Source organism: Ochotona curzoniae, unplaced genomic scaffold (assembly GCF_017591425.1).
Source record: "Ochotona curzoniae isolate NIBS_2020 unplaced genomic scaffold, NIBS_Ocur_1.0 contig_899, whole genome shotgun sequence".
Classification (NCBI taxonomy): domain Eukaryota; kingdom Metazoa; phylum Chordata; class Mammalia; order Lagomorpha; family Ochotonidae; genus Ochotona; species Ochotona curzoniae.
Window position 1 is genome coordinate 6046122 of NW_024466605.1, and position 20884 is coordinate 6067005.

A 20884-nucleotide genomic window follows, 5' to 3' on the forward strand; every position below is an offset into this window, starting at 1 on the left:
TGTCTTCAGACTAAGAATATAGTTTTTTTTTTTTTAAATCACAGTATTACTTTCTTCCTAATATTTAACAAGACTTAATGCAGTTTCCTGCTGTATTTAATAGTAGCATGCTGTTGGATCTACTATTATCTCAGAGCCCAAGGAAGCAAACCATTGGCTGGCAGGGTAGACACAACTCATTTCATATTCTGAAAGCAAAGAAAATTCCATACAAAAGACAAGAGTATTAGGATGATGTGCCATTAGAAGACAGACTCGTTGGGTGCTACTACAAGCAAACAGAAGGACAGGTGCAAGTCTTGTAAATCATACATCCAGTCAACATCATAATGCAATGCACAAGAAGCCAGCAAAAAAAACTGAATATATGGGACGCTTTGCTGAAATACTGTGAGAAAGCAATCACTGTCACTGTACAAAACTTGCTCTCGACATAACATAACATAAAGGCACCATTGATATCTTTCTCGTTTTGAAATACTGTAAAAAATTGCTACATATGGCACATAACACATTTTTACATACATATATTTAATTTATAAAAGTTTTTTTTTCCTGTTTTCTATTTGCAGAACTGCTAAAATAAAATAAATTGTTTAATTTAAGGTGGAATACTTTATTATATAAAATAAAGTTTTACAGGTGAATCTATGTGTTTATTTCGGTTTTATACAGCAATAGGGTCTTGGTTAGCAATGACACTAGACAGCCTGGCCTGTATTTCTTCCTGCGTGGAGAAGCGGCCCGCTGGGTTAGTCCTGCTGTCAGCCAGGCGGAAGGCAGGTGCTGCCTCAAGACTGGCTGCCAGGGGGTTCTGTATGCCCAGGAAAGGTGTGTCTTCACCTACTCGTTCATCTTCTGTCTCACTCTCTGAGTTACTGCTCTCAGAGCTTGTGTGGCTGTCCATCTCCGACCTGTTGGCAATGTGGCCATTGGGTTTGGTTCTTTTGGCTCGCCGGCTATTGGCAAGTTTCTTAATAGGCTCTTGAGCTGGCTCGTACTCCTGGGTCGTTTCGTACTCCTCGTCCTCCACTATCCTCAAAGGGCTGGGGGGCAGGCTGTTACTCTCATGCGCGGGGTTGTGGTGGAAGGAGTTGAACTGCTGTGGATGGTGGTCATACTTCTTCTCCCGGAGCCTTGGTGGTGTCACGAGCAGCAGAGGTCTCTCTTCTTCCACGAAGGGGCTGACCGCCATGGAGGGCATGGATACCGTCATGCTGGACACTGGTGGAGACATTTCCGAAGGGGGCGATTTGGGGGAGCTTGGCGTGAGGAAATCTACGGGTGACATACGAGCTGGAGTGGTCATGGCTGACACATACCTGTGTGAGCACAGAATAGCTTGCGTGAGTGTGGTGAGGTCAGGACACAGAATAGGGAGGGTCAGGGCATAGAGATAATGGTATTATATAATCAAAGAACAAAGAATTTTCTGTTTACGGTATTCTTCTTGATTTTGACACTAGGAAATTCAGCACCCTTGGAATCTAAAATTATGCAGCCAAGAGTTTCCTTGTGGGAGGACATGCAAAGATCAACTACATTGCCTAGCTCATCACAGCTTTTGGGATTTCCAATCTCATTATTATGATTTTTAAAAGAAGCAAATGAGCCAAGACAAAGAGGCCCAATGATTCTGGAAACCTCTTGGTTTAGGAGGACCAAGGCTCAGGGATTTGGAAGGGAAAGAAGTATTGCTTAAATACTATACCTTCCTAAAGGCCAAGGGGTCTTAGAGAATGAAGCCCAAATGGGAAATGGAAGAAGATCTAAGATGAGTTGCTGATAGCTGGATCTGCATGCATTTGCATCTGTGTGCCTTGTTTCTCCTTAGCTCAGCTATAAGGTTATGTCTTATGAAAAAAAAAGAGCATAGTAACTTAGATTTATTCCTGATAACAGTGTCATACATTTGTGTGCTTTTAATCTTTTTCTATGAAATGCAACTAGTTAACATCCGATTAGCAACTAACCATCCCCAAGTGCAAGACTTGCAAAAGTAAAGCCTAAGAGAACCTTAGTTTGGCTATATCATCACCACAATGGGGTCCAGTCTCTGACCTAGCTCTTGTGCCTGCTCACGGGTGAGCTGAGCCAGGCTCTCTATAGGTCAAGTTTGAATCTTGTCATCAATATGCAAACCTGTTTTTACCACATCATACTTTCATGCCTCTAGAAAAAGAAGGCCTGAGGAGAACTTGGCTTATGCAAAGCCACATTATTCATCTTTTGATAAAAATGTTACTGGCACATAACACTCCACAATCCTTTTCTTCACGTTGTCATTTACCGGGTCTGATCTGGCACTCTCTGTGACGGTATAGGACAGAATCACCTGAACTCAAGCAAAACAGGAGAAGAAATGTCCCAACATTCTTGCTTTTTTTTTTAAGATGCATATGACATTCAGCTGCATCTAAAATGAGAACATGTCTCAAAAATCAAAATATTTGGGGATTGAGTCTCCAGACTTTTTACTTTGATAAATTAAGCTCTCTTGTAAGTGTTAATCCAAATTCAACCAGCACACACCAATGATTCATCTTTTCACTTCATCAAGTTCAGGTGTATCTTTCAGTCCTAGACAATATTTGGGGTATTGGAGAAAGCCTAGCACAGCAAGGAAGTCGACCTCAAAAGATAAATATCATATGTACTGACGAAGGAACACTTCATCCCTAACCTTCTTTCCATAGTTCACAAAATATTGAATTAGGAAGGACAGACTTGCTTAATACATAAAGATGCAATTACATGCATTTAAAACTAATGTTTTAAACCAGTCTTGGACCCTGCCCTAGCATTTTATAAATGGGTTGCAAGGAAACCTCTAATTTCATAAATCCCACGAAAGTCCAATACGTCATTTTTGGGAAAAGAATGTTAAAGACATAATCAGCAGGTTCTGTCCAGGCTGATGCTAGCTCAGAATGGCCCATTGTTTGCTATGAATACATGCATCCCAGTTCATGAGTGAGCAAGTTTACCCAAATCTTTAACACCCTCTCAACGACCAAGCCATTGCGGATCTAGCATCATGCAAACCTCCTACTAAATTCTCAGTGGTTAGACTGAGCCAATGATAACATAGAATCAACTCAGTGGATTTGAAAATCAACAGATAAGAGCATTCTGATGGGCTGACATGCCACTTGGGAGTAACTCTCTTCCAATTTATGTAAAAATGGATTGCGAATCTATTAAGTTAAGGTTCTGCATCTATCATTTCTTCCAGTTCACTTTCCTCTATTTTTTATTTTAATTTGGCTATTTTTCCTCAAACCAACCCAATTGGCACAGAAGAAAGCCAATGCTTTTGGAATATATCACCTTTGGAGACTGCCAGACACAGCACACCAAGGATGCTGGTATTTATCCCTCCCTGTAATGTCAGAGGGGATGCTACATGAAGGAAAACTAGCAGTTGTTTCTGCATGATAGTCAGCAGTGATTCAGCCCTTGATTAACCTGAGCCTGGAAGGTCATACCAAAGTGGCATATGAGAACATTCAGCCAGCTAGACTATCACGTTAAAGTAAAGCATGTTTATTAGCAGGATCTTACAAGCACTGATGCCTTGTTTTAAGTCACAAAGAGAACCCTGAGACCCTGCGTGAGTTTGAACCTGTGGCTAGAGTGGAGAACTGCAAATTTTCTGCACTTTTCCCATCAAATCACTCTAATTCCTTAGGAGTCTGTTGCCTGATGGCCACTGGGATGCCACTGGAGGCTTAGAAGAAATGAATTCAATCAAGCAAAAACAGCTTCATCTGCTAGGAGTGCGGCTAGAGCAGGGGACTGTCTCCCCTTCTCCAGGCTTGAGCAGATGTCCTCAGGGAGACCGCAGGTGCTTGGGGCATCCTTTTACTGAGGTCCTCCTCTGCCGGGCTTTGCCCTTCGGTTTTACCTTTCACTATGAGGAGAGTCTCGGTAGGAGTCAGGGGTTTCTCTGGCATGCCTGAGGAAGCTGTTACACTCGCGAGGGCCTCCCAAGCCATTAAGACGTCCTCTTGGGCCCCCTGTGGGGCTGCTGTGCCTACTGTTTTCTACTGATGACATCATGATAACAGAGTGGCTTTCCGAAAGGATGCTTTCAGTGTGTCCGTTGCTCCAGCTAGGGGGAAAATGTAAGAGGCAATGAGATATTTAAGAAAAAAAACACATGAAGAAATAAAAGTCAAAAGAACTCATTTTGATCAATGCTTCAATCCTTTCAATCAGTCATTTGCTCACAACATGTAACCTTGCTTGTTTCCACCAACAGAACTGTTACAAAGTATCCTGTGATGCAGCTGGTTGGATGACCACCTGAAATGTTGGCATCCCCTAGGAGTGCAGCTTTTGGTCCCAGCTGCTTGGTGTCATTTCAAATCCAGTTTCCTGTTTATGTGCTTGGGGAGACAGCAGAAGGTAACCTAAGAACTTAGCCCCTGCAACCTATGTGGAAATTCGGATGAAATTCCAGGTTCCTGGCTTTGATCTGGCCCAGCTCTGGTCATTACGGTCATCTGGAGAGTGAACCATCAAACAAAATCTCTTTCTCTTTGTATAAGTCTAGATTCCAAATACATAAATAAATCTTTAAAAAAAATCTTAGGTTGATTTTGTAAATCTATTATTCATTCACTCATTCATTCATGTGGTCATTTGTGTAATAAATATTATTCAAATACCACCATTACTAAAATGTTCATAATTTCGCTCCTTGAGGGGCTTAAGTGAAGGAAACATTTTGTTATTTTTCTTTTCTCTTTTCCTCTTGGTAGAGTACCTCAGATACTAATCACTGTGGCATTGGAGAACTACGTAACCCATTCAGATGTGCATTTTCACAGAGTAATCCAATTACCAAAAGAAGCCAAATTTTAAGTATTGTACACAACCAAAGACAAACTTTTCCCAGTGTAGCAATCCAGTGGGCAGCAGGACATGGGTAAGCACAATCTCTAATACAAACCAAGAACCCTGTGCGGTAAGTATCCCTCTTCTTTCTCTGGTAATGGAAAAATGGAGCCTCAAATTTACACAGCAATTAAAGGCAGAGCCAGTGGATACCCAAGGTCTGTGTCTACAGATCAAATACTTCATGGCTGCATACATGCTGCTTGTTCCCTTTTGCAGGTGGTCAGAGCAAAAAGTGTTTTCCCCTACCTGTGACTAGGAGTCTGAGTGACAGTGGTGGAATGATGAGCTGTTGAGGTGTAATGACTGGTGGAAAAAGATGTCTCTGCTTCTCTCTCAACAATGTGCTCACTCGAGATGACATTTTTAGATACGTATTGCTAGATAAACAAAGAGACAAAACATGTAAATCAAACATTGTCATGCAAACAAAAACAGACTCTCACACACTTGCTTTGTAATAAATTCTAGTTCTCCTTTAGCTAGATGTCAAATCCTCTTGTAGCTGCACAGGCTTCTAGATTAGTTGGAGTTTATGAGTTACTCTTTGCATTTGCATGCAACATCCCAGGACCCCAAATCACAGCTACATTCTGATGGAAAAATAACTATATATTTTTACTGTATTTCATTTCCAATTGTAGCATGACCAGAATTCAATACAAATATCTGTCCCATATTTATTTTTGCCAAGGTTTCAACAAGTTGAAGGAAACCATTGGATACTTGAGTGAAACAAGAGCATAGAGATGATATGTCTTATTTGAAATTTCAGGTTACTGGGGAAAACAATTTTTTAAAAAAAAATCTGTATTTTGTATCTACCATTGTCTTTCAATTTCTTAGTACCCACATAGCTCTACTATTGCTGATATTTTAAATTTGTTGTCATTGGTAAGACTAACAAGCCTACTGAGAAATTCAAAAACCTTGCAATAATATATCCAGGTCTCTACAAAGTCCATTATAAGTACAGAGGGCTTTATATTTAGTGCAGCTTGTTTCTATATTAGCAAACCACAGACCCTATTACTGCTTTCTATCAACAAGAGAGGCCCATTTTGAACTGTTTTAAATGCTGTTAATTGAGTTAAGGATAGGAAAAGGAGTAGTAAAAGGAGAAAAGAAGTAGACTTGACACTCGAGCTGTTCTGCTAGGGAACAGAACATTGGGTAGGGCTCTTCCTGGGATGTTCAGCCAGCTTGCCTTAAGAAAAAGGGAACAAAGTGACCCACTCTGCATTTTCTCACCATTTCAGATCTGCCTTTCAGGAGGCAATGTTACGCTCAGCGAATATGCTGAAAACAATATTTCACAATTGTTGAGCACTCACGGCTAAGTGCCACAGGACTGAGTGTCTTCAGGAAATGATCATATTTAAAGCTAACAAGGTGTCTTGGAAGTGGGCCTTATTCTTAGGTCCGGTCTCATGATGAAGACAGATGGCTGAGAAAAGACATAACCCAGTCTCACAATGTGAGCCATGCTTGGAACCCAGAGTGTCCATCTATGTCTTACAGATGAGCATATTTCAAAAAGTTCGTGGTGGGGTACACATTTAGCGTTTCAATTAAAGACATCTCTTGAGAAGTCCACATCCCAGGTGGGAGTAGCTGGGGCCCAGTCCTAGCTGTGTTCTCTATTCCAGCCTCCTGCTTAGGCAGACTCTAGGAGGAAAAAGGTAATGGCTGAAGTACTGGGGTCCCTGCTACCAGCATGGAGATGCAGAGGAGTTCCAGACTCCTGGCCCAGCTCTTGAGAGTGTTTGTGGAATGAATCAGCAGATGGGAAATCTGTCTTAGCTGTCTGCATCTGTCTCTCTGAATTTCCAATAATATAAACAAATAAACAAATAAAATTTTTTTCAACATTGATGGAAGATGGAATTAAGCACCCAATATCAGGAAACACAGAGTGGCAGATTAGAGCTATATTCATGGAAACTGCACTTAACCACTGCATAGAACAGTTTGCCTAAGATTCTAAAGGTCTTTTTGATGCAAGCTTGGTTGGTGGTTGAAGTAGTCTTGGACTCCAGGCATAACTATCCTATATCTTACCCCCTCAAAATTTTAAGAGCATTCAAAGGCTCAGGGAAACATGCAGTCAAAAGACATTGCACATTTCCATGAACTTTTTGAAGACCCCGGCACACACTTTTCATAGGAAAGAAATGGCAATGCAATATGATCTTCAAGCTTTATCTATTTGAAAACCATACAAAGGAACCAAGAGGTAAAAATAGAGAAACCAACAAAACAAGAAGGTTTAAGCTGTCACAGAAGAGCAATACTCCAAAGCCAGGAAAACTGAGCTCAGCTCTGTCCCACATTTTGTCCAAAAGACAGTTCTAAAAGCTAATACATAAATGCTCCCAACAATCTTATATTGTGTTTTCTAACTGTGTTGAAAAGCTCAGGAGTTGGTAAAGCTGACTTGCATATATCTGAAGGATTAGGGACCCACTATATCCACTGCAGGGTGGGACACTGCAGTCCCAGTCGCGTGGTATAAAGGCAGCATTGCTTTCGTACAGGTTTGCTCCTGAGAAGTGTCTTTTGATAAAACACTTGATCTTCTCATGTGGCAAAGTCTTCTGTTGATAATCAAGATCAGAAAAATGATCAGGCATTGCAGAGGGCTCCTAATAAAAATAACCCCTAAGACCTTTACTCCATTCTCCATTCTAAATCAACTGGAATAGTCTGGGCTCTCAAATTATACATTTAAAATTTCCGTATGATTCTTGTATCATGAATTTCCTTATTTTTCTTCACTTTGTTTTTATTTTTTCCCCCCAGTTAGGGCCTTCCTGCTGAAGAAACCCTGCATTATTATTCCACTCTCTTAATGAACACTTTATAAGAGGAAATGTGCCGGTTTTACAGTAACCAAATCTACTTTAAAAATTGTTCCCATTATTTCTCCTGGCAAAACCTTGGATTCCTGGAAGCCCTGGTTATTAATGGTGACAGCTAAGAGCCTAAAAGCTTTAGCCAATAAACGTCAAGGTGCCCAAAGCGAAGAGAGATGCTTGGATTTTTCCACTGGCCAGAATCAACATACATTCACCAGCTGCACGTTCTCCGGGGGTGGGTTGGGATGGTGAGGCCCGTTGGCAATGTTCACCATGTTGTTCCGCTCAGATCGAAGACTCTGCCGCAGCCTGTCATGAAGCTTTTTCCGTTGCTTCCTGGACATAAATATAAAATAGGAGGTGTTTACTGTTGCTATTGTTTATTAATGCAGCCCAACCTTAATCCTGCCAGTACCTATGAGTACAACTCAAAGTAGTGGGTTGATGTTAAGGAAGAGGGAATGAAGTATGGTGCCATTCCAACACAGAATAAAGAGACTCCCCCATCCTTAGCTGATGATGTAAAAACCTACATGAGCATCTTAGAGAAGCTTGACTGTTTTACCCAGGAGGATCAAAAACAGAACAAACAAGTACATTCGCGTTTAGCTAAGATTCCCATTTGCCTAACCAATCCATCTTTTGCTAAATCTTTATAGACAGCTGTTGGTCTTAGATAAACTGTACGGTTGAGAAGGCTGATTCCATGTATATTTCCTCCTGTGAACCTCTTAGTAATGTGAGCTTGGTCTCAAATCTGTCCATCACACAGTGTGTATGCATGCTGTACACACATAGGGATGAGAGTATGGGCAGATTTGCTGACACTACACTATTAAGTAATGAATATTGAGTTTGGTGTTAATAAGATTCATGAGGTTGATTCTTTGAAGGCTTTTTTCTGTCTATGAATTCTGGTAACATTCAGAATCATGGAGCACTGAGAAAACACCATCCATGTTCTGGCCTTTGTGACCTAGAAGCATATTTATGCTCCCCGATGCAATATTCCTATCAGACTAATATCCCCATGGTCAGATTTTGCAAGAGAGGATTATGTTACAAAGCCAAAGTACAAAAAACAAAACATTAAAAAAGCCCTGTCAATTTAATATTCCAGGGTTGAAGGGGAAGATATATGTAGGAGAAATGAGTGAATTCATTTCAGACAATAATTGCATTTAGTAATACAGACCAAACTCAAAGGGGCAAACATGGTGAACACACATTTATCTTCATGTTTCCCCTTTTATTTTTTTAAAGTGAATGTTGTCTGATTTCCTTCCCATGAAATCTCTTTTATACACCTCTCACTTTTGAGAACATTTGTACAAGCAACCTAATTAGACTTGAAAAACAATCACTATCACAAAACTGAAGCTCAAATACGTCACCAAGTGTTTCCTCTTCCACCTATGATGTAGTCAAGTCAGACTTGCGCTCAGCACTGATGGCTCCCACCTCCCTCTCACTATGTCAGGAACTATGGTTTGAATATTAGAATGTCCTCCAAAGGCCCATGTGTTACATAGTCCCCAGGCTGCTGCTGGGAGCGGGGACTAGGAAGCGGGGTTTGAGCCCCTGGGGGTCGTGGCCTCAGGAGGTGGTTCTATGGTGAACTTGGTGAACATAGTGAGTTATCAAAGCTTCTATTTGGGTCTTTTGCTGTCTCTGCTTCCCGGCTCGCCCAGCGATTTTTCCTGTTTCTGATCCACTCTTCCTCACTGCGGCTCAATCCAATAGGACTTTCTAATTTTGACGATTGAATCTTCCAAAACTGGTGAATTTTCCCATCTTTACCTTACACCCTCCACTTCCTTTCCCCCCTTTTCCCTTCAGCCTTACTCCTCCACTCTTCCACTCGTCGTTTTCTCTCAGCCTTGATCTCCACCCACTCCCAGCTCCTCTGGTCTGCCTCCCTCCCCTCAGCCCTGCCGCCCCGTTTTGTTTTTTCGTCTTTTTTGCCCATTCTTATCCCGCACCACCCGAATCTCCCAGACCCTGGCTCCTCCACCCCATTTTTTCTTCAGTCCCATCCTCCACCTAGGTCTTTCCCAGCTCGTGTACCTGCCCTCCAAAAAATAACTAAATAAATAAATAAATAACCAAAACCCTGATTGGTAGCTAAATAAGCTATCTATTTATCTATCTATTTATCAAGATATATGTGTGAATACACACACATATATGTATGTATGTGTGTATATTAACTTGTCTTGGGCATTTCAATGTAATGAGGAGAAGCTAATTAATGCATGATACCTGCACCTCACCCCACCTATAGGTATCCCTGAAGTTCAAGTCTCTTCCTCAAGTCCTTCATCCATTCAGGAGCTGCACGCCCCCACTGTACATCTTTGGGGTGCTTCACCACAAATGGTGAAGTTTTCTAATGTAGGTGACTAGGAATGGTCCTTGATGAATAATTCAGAGGGAAATCTAAAGCAGAAAACCTCCCCTATCCCAAGCCCTCTGCTTGTCTTCCGTAAGACTAGGCTGTGGAGCTGGTCCCCATGAAGCCCTGGCCTTCTAGGCGTCTCTGCACCGAGAAGGAGAAAGCATGGAGGAGGAAGGTTTACTTGGTCTTGCAGTAGGCCACCACACACATGATGCCAACCACCAGCAGGGCGATGCAGATGCCAGTTATGGTCAGCACCCTCTTCTGGTAGAGCTCTTCTGCTTCTGGAAAGGGATGAGGGCAGATGTCACCAAAGGTCACTTACACTTGCCTGGGCACATTACACCCAAACAGTTGGCATGCTACACAACATTGTCCATGTTCACAAGAAAATAAATACATTACAACTCGGGATGCTAACACATCTGTCTAAGATACAACATGCTCTACACTATACTTGGGCATAAATAACAAAGCCAGTTGAGGCCACTTACAATAAAAATACTCCAAAATATAAAGTATATACATATATATATATGGTATTAAACTGGCAAGATATAAGCATTAAGTATAAAATAGCTATTTAATAAAAATTGTGCAGTTTTTACTTTTTAAAAAAATCTTTTGCAAAGAAAATAATCTCTTGTAAAGACCACAGGAATGCACATCATCAAAAGAGCTGCCATCAGTCTCGCTGGCACCTTCCTCCCGCCCCCTCTCGGCTCTAGCTTCTTTGTAGTTACCAGATATCTTACATCAACACTTACTATCCAGTGGTCTTTACAAAAAGTCACGTCTAACTTAAAATTAAATTCAAAGGCATTTGCAAACATGAACTTGGCTTGTAGTTAGCAAGTCAATTGAGTCAGAACATCTATGCTTTCACAGCAAAACAGGGAAAACGTAAGAAGCAACATACTATGGACCAGCAGGGCACTGTATCCTAGAAAGTCCAATAAGATGGGTAGGAGAGTCCTTTGGAGGACAATTCTTATCCCTTTACCAATTGTACTCGGAGAACAAATTTATTTGGATTAAGAAGTCACTCTCACAGGTGACGTACAATTTGGAATCGACTGTCCATTTCTGCATTGGCCAATATGGCAAATTAGTTCATGTGCATTATAAAAAAGGGAGGGTGATGCTTAGAATTTTGAATTCAAGCTATCACTGTACCACAACTGCATTATCTGTCTCTGATTCACAGAAACATTGCTATCTGCAAATCAGTTTCTTAAGGGCTGGGGATGGGGAGAGGAGGTTGACCTGACTGAGGCAGCTCAAGTTCTTCATGAGGTTTGCTGATTTCATTGGGACCTGGAGACTTTAGGACTCAGATCTCTAATGAGTTGATTATTTTCATTGGAAGTACAACACGAATTCACTCAGAAAGCCACTCTGGTATGACAAAATAAGTGATATGAGCTACTTACTTGCCATTATGATTAATGAGCTGGTAAAGAGCTGGGAAGATCACACAAACAGAGCTGCATTGCCTGCACAACATGAGACCCTCAAAGAATATTTTTATTTTATGTATGCAATATCAGCAACTGCATATACGTTTTCCTCATTGGAAAGGCTAACTCATAGGAAGTTTTGTTGAAATAAAAGTGATTTATAATTTCTGTGATACAGTGGACCCTATCATTAAACAAAAACATTTCCCTACAAGCCGAGTCCATGAGCATCAAATTCCAGTTAACAAGTCAAGAACATTGTCAAATCATATTAATAACATACTGATTATTAACAGGAGAGGGAGGAACAAAGAAGTCAGTAGGTAGATCAGAATGTTGCATAGATTATACAAAAACAAACCAGAAGTTTGGGAGTGGAAAGGAAAAACAAACCAAAGGACAGACAGAATGAGAAAGAGAGAGAGAGAGAAATGTGAGGAAAAACAAGGTTAAGGTTAAGGAGCCATCTGAAGTCCCTGGCACAGCATGCCTGATACTAAGGGAGGAAATAAAACCAAATGAAAGAGAAACAGAAGCAGGAAATGCTGGGGTGGGAAGAAAAGGCAGATGCAGAGGTGGAAGGGTTATCCCATACAGCATAACTCCTAACCTGGGCTAGCGGTTGTGTGGAAGCCACAATTAGAAAGCCAAGCAGCTGGTGCATTGCGGTGAAAACAATGGACCAGAAGACACAGAGTTGGTGTCACAGATTTTTGTGCCACAAAAGTCAAACGAGGACATGGAGTGTGAGTGCTGATGCATTCATTGCTGGTGTCTGCTGCCTTCCGCCCCCAGAACCACAGAACAGGGATCTTATTTTCTGAATAAGTGTTATCTGACAGCTGATGCCACTGCAGCTGCACTTGTGGCCCTTAGCATCCCAGTCGTTAGCATCAATGTTTTAAGAAGCAGAGGCCTCCCCTCCCCCATCTCCCCGCATTGCCTTCATCCACGGGAATGAGAAGAGCTAGCTCTTACTGCTGCAATAAGCTGGTCAAGAGCATGCCTATGGTTGCCAAGAAATTGGAGTTGCTACTTTAGCCTCTTCTGCTGACTCTACTTTTTTCTCCTTTGACTGGCATGATAAGGTCTTGGTTGTGTGCTTTTTCACTGACATCCTCACATTTTATCTATAGAGAAAGCAGAGGTGCTGCTACTGCAAATTGCAAAAATGAGGACATGTGCCAGGGATAAATGGGGAAAAACTGTTGTTTTCAGGGATCTCTCTGATAAGTTTTCTTTTTGTTACTTATACGGAATAGATGGAGCTGGATTGATGAACAAATGGCACATAATGACTTGCCCATTCTTGTTTTGCGGGAAGATACATGGTTTTCAGTAAAATGGTTATTTCATGGAAAGAAAAAGGTAGTTCAATAAAGGTCAAAAGGTAATGTGAAGGAACTAAAATTAGAAGTAAAGGCAAAACCTGCAGAATACAGATGAGGGGTTACAGCTCTGTATCCACATCAGCATTTACTACATGCACAGCACCTTTCTCAGCTGAATTTCCATTTGACCTTTACTTAGTTGTGCTAGAGCAGTTGCACCTGCCATGGTATGAATATGTTCAAGGAAAAAGATGAGGCGTCCTCAAAAAGCTCCCAGAAGATGCATAATATGTAAAATCCTATGCATGGATTTAAAAGTTTCTGGCATCAACAATGAACTCTTTCAATTCCAATTCCTATGAACCTTTTGAAGTACCCTCCTACCTGATCAACAACGCAAACAATGGTTTTTTTAAAGCCCTTTTTCTTCTTACCAGTATCATTTGCCTTGTGTGAATGAGTCCTTAGGACAAGCACAAATTACAGACAGTGCTCAAACACAGTCTGTGCTGTCAGTGAGCCTATCTCCAGGCGTGACGTGTGGCTGAGGCACTTGTCTGAAATTCACTTAGATGCTTTACAGTGGATCAGATCAAGGCCCTTTCTCAGCCCCAGCTGGCCAGCCCGAGAGTCACGGTTCTTGTCTGTGCACTTTGACATTTAAGGTCAGATTTTCTTTAGGGATGCACTGTTGTGGTTTACTCTATGGGCTAGCCTGCAGCCACAGAGCCTTTGAGAGGTGTGACATTTGTCCTTACTGGCCCTAAGAAGTTCTTACTGACACTGGAATTTAGGAATAGAGACAGTGAAATCCATAGTCAGATCCTTCAGCTACACAGCAGGAAAAACACTGTTAATGAAGAGCTGGAGGGATTATAGGTATTTTTCATCCTTATAGGAAAAGCCAGTAGATTTCAAAAGTGGGGTTATTATTATTATTTTATTATTTTGTTATATTATTTTGTCTTGAAGGAAGAAAGCCCAACAGTGGTGTTGGTTTCCATATTGTGCTCCCCATTCTGACGTGCTTGTTTGTGATGCACAAAGACCCTTCCATATACACTTGGGGATTTTCTCATCAAATGTAGAGTGTTCTCCAGGAATTCTCCCCTCCCACCCCTGGTGGCATGTATGTTGGGAGAGGGGAGTTTGACTGGATGAATGGGTAATTCATGGAGCTGTTGTACTAGAGCAGGCAGCTGCCTCATTCGCCCCGAACAATAGCGGGTATGTTAGGGGTAGACTGTGCCACTCTCACCTAAAGGCACCAGCTCTCTGAAGCCCTGGCTGTGTGAAGACACTGCAACCAGTGGGTGGTAATCAGGTGTTGTGTTGTTGACCTGTGAGCCCATTCCAGGGCTGTACGCCATTCAGAAACTGGGGTCACTGGCAAGACAGCCTGGCCTTTGTTCCTAATCATGGAGGATGAGGCCTTCAGAAGGAGGCACGTGCCTGTATCCCAGGTTCTTTTGGGAGATGCTGTTTTATGGTTCCAGTGTGAGAACTGCTCTTTGATGATTAATCTGGATAATCCTAGTCACTCAAAACTTAGTTCCATGAGTTCTGGAATCTCCATCTAACATAGCACAAAGTGTCTTTTTGTATTTCTCTTTCCCTGCTCATCAGAGAATGAAATGGACAAGAATCCCACTGGACTATCTCTAGCAAATCTGAATCTGCGCCTCTAATAATGCGATGCATGGGCTCTTTAGAAGATTTGTATATTTTATGTCAAACTTCCATCCACCATGTGGCATGTTTTCGAAGTGGATGAGCTGACAGCTTCTTTTGTTCTAAGGCCCCTGCTTCGGTTTCCCCTGCAGTCTTAGGGAGCACACTCCAGCTTACCCTGGCTTGAAATAACAGCCTAACCAGATCCAATCCAACAAAGTGGAATATGTGTCTCTTTGCAGCAGGTGAAGTGATTTTGAACTCTAAGTGGAAGAAGCTTAGGACCCTAACAGCTGCTGCGCTCAGTACCATTTTGGTAGGCTAATCATAGCTTGAGAACAGAGAAACCGTTGTTATAGCTGTATGATCCCTTCTAAAGAAAAAGGAAATTAGTCAGGGACTGAAAAGTAAGAGTAGGAAGGGAAAAAGGTTTCAGCGCTTAGGCTCTAAAATCTGCAGGCTAAAAGGAATGATGATTGGTCCATACCCATAAATTCAATCCCAAGATGCTCTGCCAATGCAGAAAGTTGACAAAAAAAGAAAGGGAAAAAGTTTCAGAAAAGAGCAATACACCGCACTCCAAAACACATTACACATGACTCTTCCAGCTCGCTGGGCGTGCACATTGAACAGGACAGTGACTGGTTAATGAAGCAGTGCTCAGGTACGCCCCCCGGAGTCCACATAGGGAACTTCTCTTAGGAATCCTTGCAAATCACACTGTCTTTATTAACCCTTAAAAAACCTTACTGAGGGAGAAGTTAGACAGCTGGACCGTCTTCTAAACTACTTCATGGTTCAGTTCCAGAAAAACTTTTATGATCATATAAGTCACTTGATATTTCATTCCTTCTCGAGGTGGAAAAGTGTGATTTTTTTCCTCCCTAAGACTGATAGTGGCAGAGCCAGGAATAGAAGCCAAGAGGAAACTTTATTACAGTGACTTTATATTTTTCATTGCTTGTAAGGAATCAAACCCTATTATCGCTTGTTCTATGGTTACTTTTACCTTTACCTCCCTCCATAACCTTCCACTTTCTTCACCACTTAAATCATTGTATCTCATTCATCAAAAGCAACAAAGATTTTCACATTTGTTGTGTGTGTGTGTGTGTGTGTGTGTGTGTTATGGGAGCACTCTATGCCTCATTTTTTCCAAAGAGAAACAATTGTTTTATAAGTGTGTTGGGCTATGATGGGGAAACATAGCTCCATCCGGTATCAGAGAGCTATCTCTACACAGTGCCGAGTCCATCAGGACATCTTCAGGCCTGCCCGTGAATGTTACTTCAGGCATGAGTCCTTGCCCAACAATTCTAGCAATTCTGACTCCGCTGAATCTAGGAGTACAGGTAAGATAACCTACCCAGGCTCATGGGAGGCAATGAGTCCAAAAAATACTTACTCTGGAAAGAAACCGAAATTCAAGTGCTGTCATGTGGAAGACTAGACCTTTCTGTGGGGTGTGTGTGTGTGTGTGTGTGTGTGTGTGTGTGTGTGTAGTGGTGGTGATTGTGCAGAGGCAGTGAGAAAGAAGGGTAGACTCTGAATTTTATTTCCAGATTTACTGATTTGAGAGATTCTGGGGTGTTCTTGTCATGTGAGAATGCATCTCTTAACACTTGAAATATGTAGCAAAGGGTTGCTTCTCTTAACAAGCACATTGGTTGGTGCATAGAGAAAGTACTTCATGTACACAGAAAGAAGGTAAGTAAGCAGAGTCCTCCTAGGCTCTGGTCCTGCCTCTGCCATTACCTTTTAGTGACTTTGGAGAAGTTAATGTCTCATTGAAAGGTGTATCTACTAACACATGCCTTTAGAAAAGAAGTCACGTGTAATATGCTGGCTACTCGCTGAAAGAACAGCTCAGGAAACACACCTCTGGACTGAGACCACGGGCAATGACGGTATCCAGGTTCACTTTAGATGGTTTTCATGGACAGAGGAAAATTGAAAGGCTCCTGAGACATGTCCAAGAAAGGTTACTACCCCTGAGGAAATGTACTGAATCAGGTTAAAGTAATAACAATCTTACTAACAGATCTAATAGTGTGGCAAATAATAATGGGAATAGGAGGCATAATCTGTACCTATGACACAGTTTCCTATGTCTTAGGTCCAGGGTACTCAAATCTCCTAAATTTCCATATATTCGACGCTAGGGGGATTTAGGGAAAATTTGTTTGTAAAGCGTTCACAGCAAAATAATTGATTCAGGTCCAAATGAATTTCTATTGACTTCATTTGTCAAATTGGCAATATTTGTTTTTTCCATTTGCCTTCTTTATATAAATTTTGGAACATCAAAGTGAAGGAAAAAAAATCAGTTTTCCAAATAATTTGAAGATAAATTTCCTTCCTCATTTCCATAATGAGGGGACTCAATTTGTCTAAAATCTCATCCATGTCTTGCCTTTTCCTCCTACCAGTCAGTAATAATTTAAGGGTTAACAAAAAGACATATCTGTGAAACTCTTGCCAGAGAATCATTATCCCATGCCTACATGAACACTGCTAATGATCTATATTAGTTGCATAGAAAGCTTAGTTAAGTCTTCAATAAAATTAGTAGCATGCCCATGCATACATATTACTGCATTTACAGTTTTATAGGTAAGTCTGTGAGCCTAACACTAATTTCATTTCATGGGAAGTCATTCATATCAGGCAATTCCAATTTTAAATAATTCAATGGGAAATGAGTACTTAAATCTGGAATCTCTTCTGGCCATAAGCCTTAACAAGGAAACAAGCAGGGGAAGCATGCATGAATCAGTCATTCTGGACCTGGATCAGATTCTGCTCTGATGTATTGCTATTATTGCTAGCTACATTTCTTTCATCGAGAGTCTGAAACAGCAAAATATGCAAACACTTTTGTTTCATGAAGAGGTTTTTACTTTCTGTCTGTCCTATTATAATCCTGTGTTGGTTTAGGATCACACACTTCCTATTGAATTTCTGCCTCACCACTACAATTTTCAAATTAAATTAATAATTCAGAACTGCAAAGGTTACTGTAAACAATTCACTTCACTTTTCTACATCTGGCTTCCTGCTGTGTCCTAGGCAATATAAAAAATTAATTTAAGTCTAAGTCTTCAGAAACTATTAAATATTGACTCAGTAATCCTTTGCCTTAGGATTCTATGATTGCTTGAAGAAATTGAAGAAAATTGATTAACCTACAGGTTAATTTAAATTTTCAATTGCATTAGAGAAGAGAGAAATAACATAACTTGCCTTTGCCGAAATTATACATCTATGCAATTATGGCTTATTACAATATGAAAACATCCAGGATTTTGCTATTTTAACCCTTTGGGCCTTTTTATGTAAAGACTGTTAAAGTCTTACATGCACTCTTGACTTTCTGCATCTTTGGGCTTTCAGAAGGAGTTCTGAAGGTGCTAATCCTCAACAGGACCCACTTGGTGACTGGCCTTTTAGACTTACCTGTATAAACGTAGATACTTTGTTTTTCACATAAACCAATCCATATTGCCACTGAGCCCTTTGGAATGTGGTGGAAGACTTTCTCCTCACTGCCCCATTTCCATGTGCACATGTGCGTACTCACAAATACACACATCTCACAGTGTCACTCACACTCAGTTGGAACTCACGTCGTTTTGTCCTAAGTGGAGTATGTCCTGATTCTACTCTTAGCATGGTACACGTGTTTGATAAACATATTGCTCAAGGTTTCTAAAGCATTTAGAAATCCATGCCAATGACTGATGTGTTCACTCCCTAAGACTCAAAATCACTTTTGGAAAACTGTTTATTCATCTTGAAAATGTGCCTAAGAGCTCTAAAATGGCATTCTTTCTAAATATTCAATAAGCTATTCAATAATTAGCTCTTTATTAAATATTAGCTTGTGTACAATGTTTACTCCTCATTGCCTCTGATCATGGAGGCTATGGATATTTTATCCTTTTCTTCCATAAAGTCTGTAAATCACTTATGGATTGTCAGAACACACACACAAACACTCTCTCTCTCTCTCTCTCTCTCTCTCTCTCTCTTTCCCTCTCTCTCTCTGTGTATATACCATGTATTGATGAACATACTCCTTTCTACAAGGAATTCTGTGTCAGCAGAGGTCAAATTTAAAGCTGACTAAGCTTGACAGTATTTTCCTAGAAAGTCTTATAAATATGTTATAGTTCAAAGCAAATAGCTGCCTTATCAAATATACATTTGCTCATTTCTTTCATATTTTAAATCAGTTTTCATACATCAAGAAATGCCCCAGAGGGCATTCTAAAAAGAATCCCTGTATCCAATCTTAGCTAATAATTTTCTTTAAAAACAACTGTACATTCTTTTAGAATGCTATTTTTTTAATTGCAAATGTGGTTTGTAAGTTTGAAATGTTTGTCTATGAATCTTGGGACTGGCCTCATCCTTAAAAATTTATGTTTTATAGACTTCATGGCTAAAAACAAATTTCAAAGAAGACTGTTGTAGCAACATCTTCGTTTCAGCCTTCACTGCTCTTTGAACATTAAGTTCGCACAAAATGTTATTTTCCTGCCTCATATGTAGGGGCTTTAAGAGATGAAAATTAAGAATGTAAGACATGGAGGTTAGAAAATTTGGGCCAGTGTTGTGGCACAGTGCATTAAATTGCCACCTGCAATGTCAGCATCCCATTTAAGAGCCATCAGCATCCCATAATAAGTTGCATTCCTCTTCTGGCTGCCTCCCTTCCTGGCTAGCTCTCTGCTAACAGCCTAGGAAAGCTGCAGAAGGTGGCCCAAGTGGTTGGGTTCCTGTACCCACACAGAAGACCTGGATGAACCTTCAGGTTCCATCCGCCAGGACGCTGCAGCCATTTGGGGAGTAAGTCATCAGATCAAAGATTCTCCATCACTGTAATTCTGCCTTTTGAATAAATAAATCTCAAGAGAAAAAGAAAAAGCTAACTGGATTAGCCCATACTGGAAAAACACTTTCTGACTGGAAGCTACTGGTCTTCCACAAATGATCAATGATGCAAAGTCATTGCATATATTTGCTCATAAGTATTTTTATTAATTCTCATGAAATTAGGTTTAATAAAAGTGACAATTTTCTGGATATTTTCCAAAAGTGTCACTGAGAGCTTCCTAAAGAATTTATCTTAGAAGTCATATCGGGGACATCACAGATACTTATTTCTCATGTTATCCTATGAAAGTAAAAATCGTTTGAAAAACCAGTTGACTACTGTCAAATCTAATTGCACTAGTACTCAAGGAAATACCTTCATTCTCAAGGCTTCCCTTGTATAGTGCACCAACATTGCTTCAAATGAACAATGAAGCTTTACCTAAGAACTTATATGCCCAGAAATTTCATGACATTCTAAAAACATTATTCTATATTTAGGCAATCATAAAGATTTGCTGAATATGTTTTCTGAATATAAACACATTTCTAAAAACGTCCTTCATGTCTTAAATAAAATTCTATTTTCCTATTCTATTTTTACTTTTCATCCTACACACTTTCAAAAAATTTAATTTCATACAGTGGTAAAGAATAATTCTGTCTGGTAATGCGTATTATCTAAACATTTGTGATTAAAGACTGTACTTGGAAAGTTAGCAGTGGCGATTTATCAATTTCTTTTAATAACAGGAAGCAATCTGGCAGGATCTATGGCTTATGTGGATAGACAACAGGTCTCACTTCAACTAAGCAGATGATGGAGTTTTATGGACCTCATCTCCCTCCGATGCCTTCTATATATTTTGGTGACTTTCTACAACAGTTAACACGAGTTATGGAACCTTGCTCTTTGCATAGCAAGGATATCAGAACAAAGGTAAATCTCGGATTCTTTTAGGCTCCCCAAACAGCCAGTTTGGATTGTTGTTTCTCATGTAGATTTACTACATAAAGTAGTCTAATCAGCGGTTTGACCAGCCCAGCCAACTGCCTGCTGTGTAAATACAGATTTTTATGGAACACAGCCATGCAAATCAGTTAATGCATTTTGCTTGTGGCTGCTTCGCACTGTTGTGGTTGAGTTGAGTAGCTGACAGTGCTGGTACCATGGTAAACTCTAAGATACTTGCTGTCTGAACCTATACAGAACAAAAAAAATGTACCAGCTCTTAATCTAAATGAGTAACTGTATGAAATCCATCTTACAATGCAATGCTTTGAAAGTTTTAGAATCAAAAGCTGTAATCTCAGTTCACAAAAAAATGACAATGCAAAGATCAGTGAAGCAGTTATATACCTCGTGAACTGGATCTTTTAGTCAAG

General features: G+C 40.5%; 1 protein-coding gene across 10 annotated transcripts in view; it reads right to left on the reverse strand.

Moving 5' to 3' along the window:
- Window positions 1–512: 512 nt before the first annotated feature.
- The window catches only part of NRG1 (neuregulin 1), a 1043202-nt gene continuing 1022830 nt past the window's right edge, over window positions 513–20884 (reverse strand). For 3 of the 10 annotated variants that reach the window (XM_040994206.1, XM_040994211.1, XM_040994207.1), the window contains 6 exons: window positions 15108–15131; window positions 10340–10442; window positions 7970–8096; window positions 5152–5282; window positions 3908–4114; window positions 513–1322 (listed from right to left, as the gene is read on the reverse strand). In XM_040994206.1, coding sequence (XP_040850140.1) covers window positions 668–1322; window positions 3908–4114; window positions 5152–5282; window positions 7970–8096; window positions 10340–10442; window positions 15108–15131 — 1247 coding nt within the window. In that variant the 3' untranslated portion in view covers window positions 513–667. Of the gene's footprint in view, window positions 1323–1717; window positions 1854–3907; window positions 4115–5151; window positions 5283–7969; window positions 8097–10339; window positions 10443–15107; window positions 15132–20884 lie in introns of those variants that run through there. The other 7 variants (XM_040994212.1, XM_040994210.1, XM_040994208.1 and 4 more) reach the window with 4 other exon arrangements.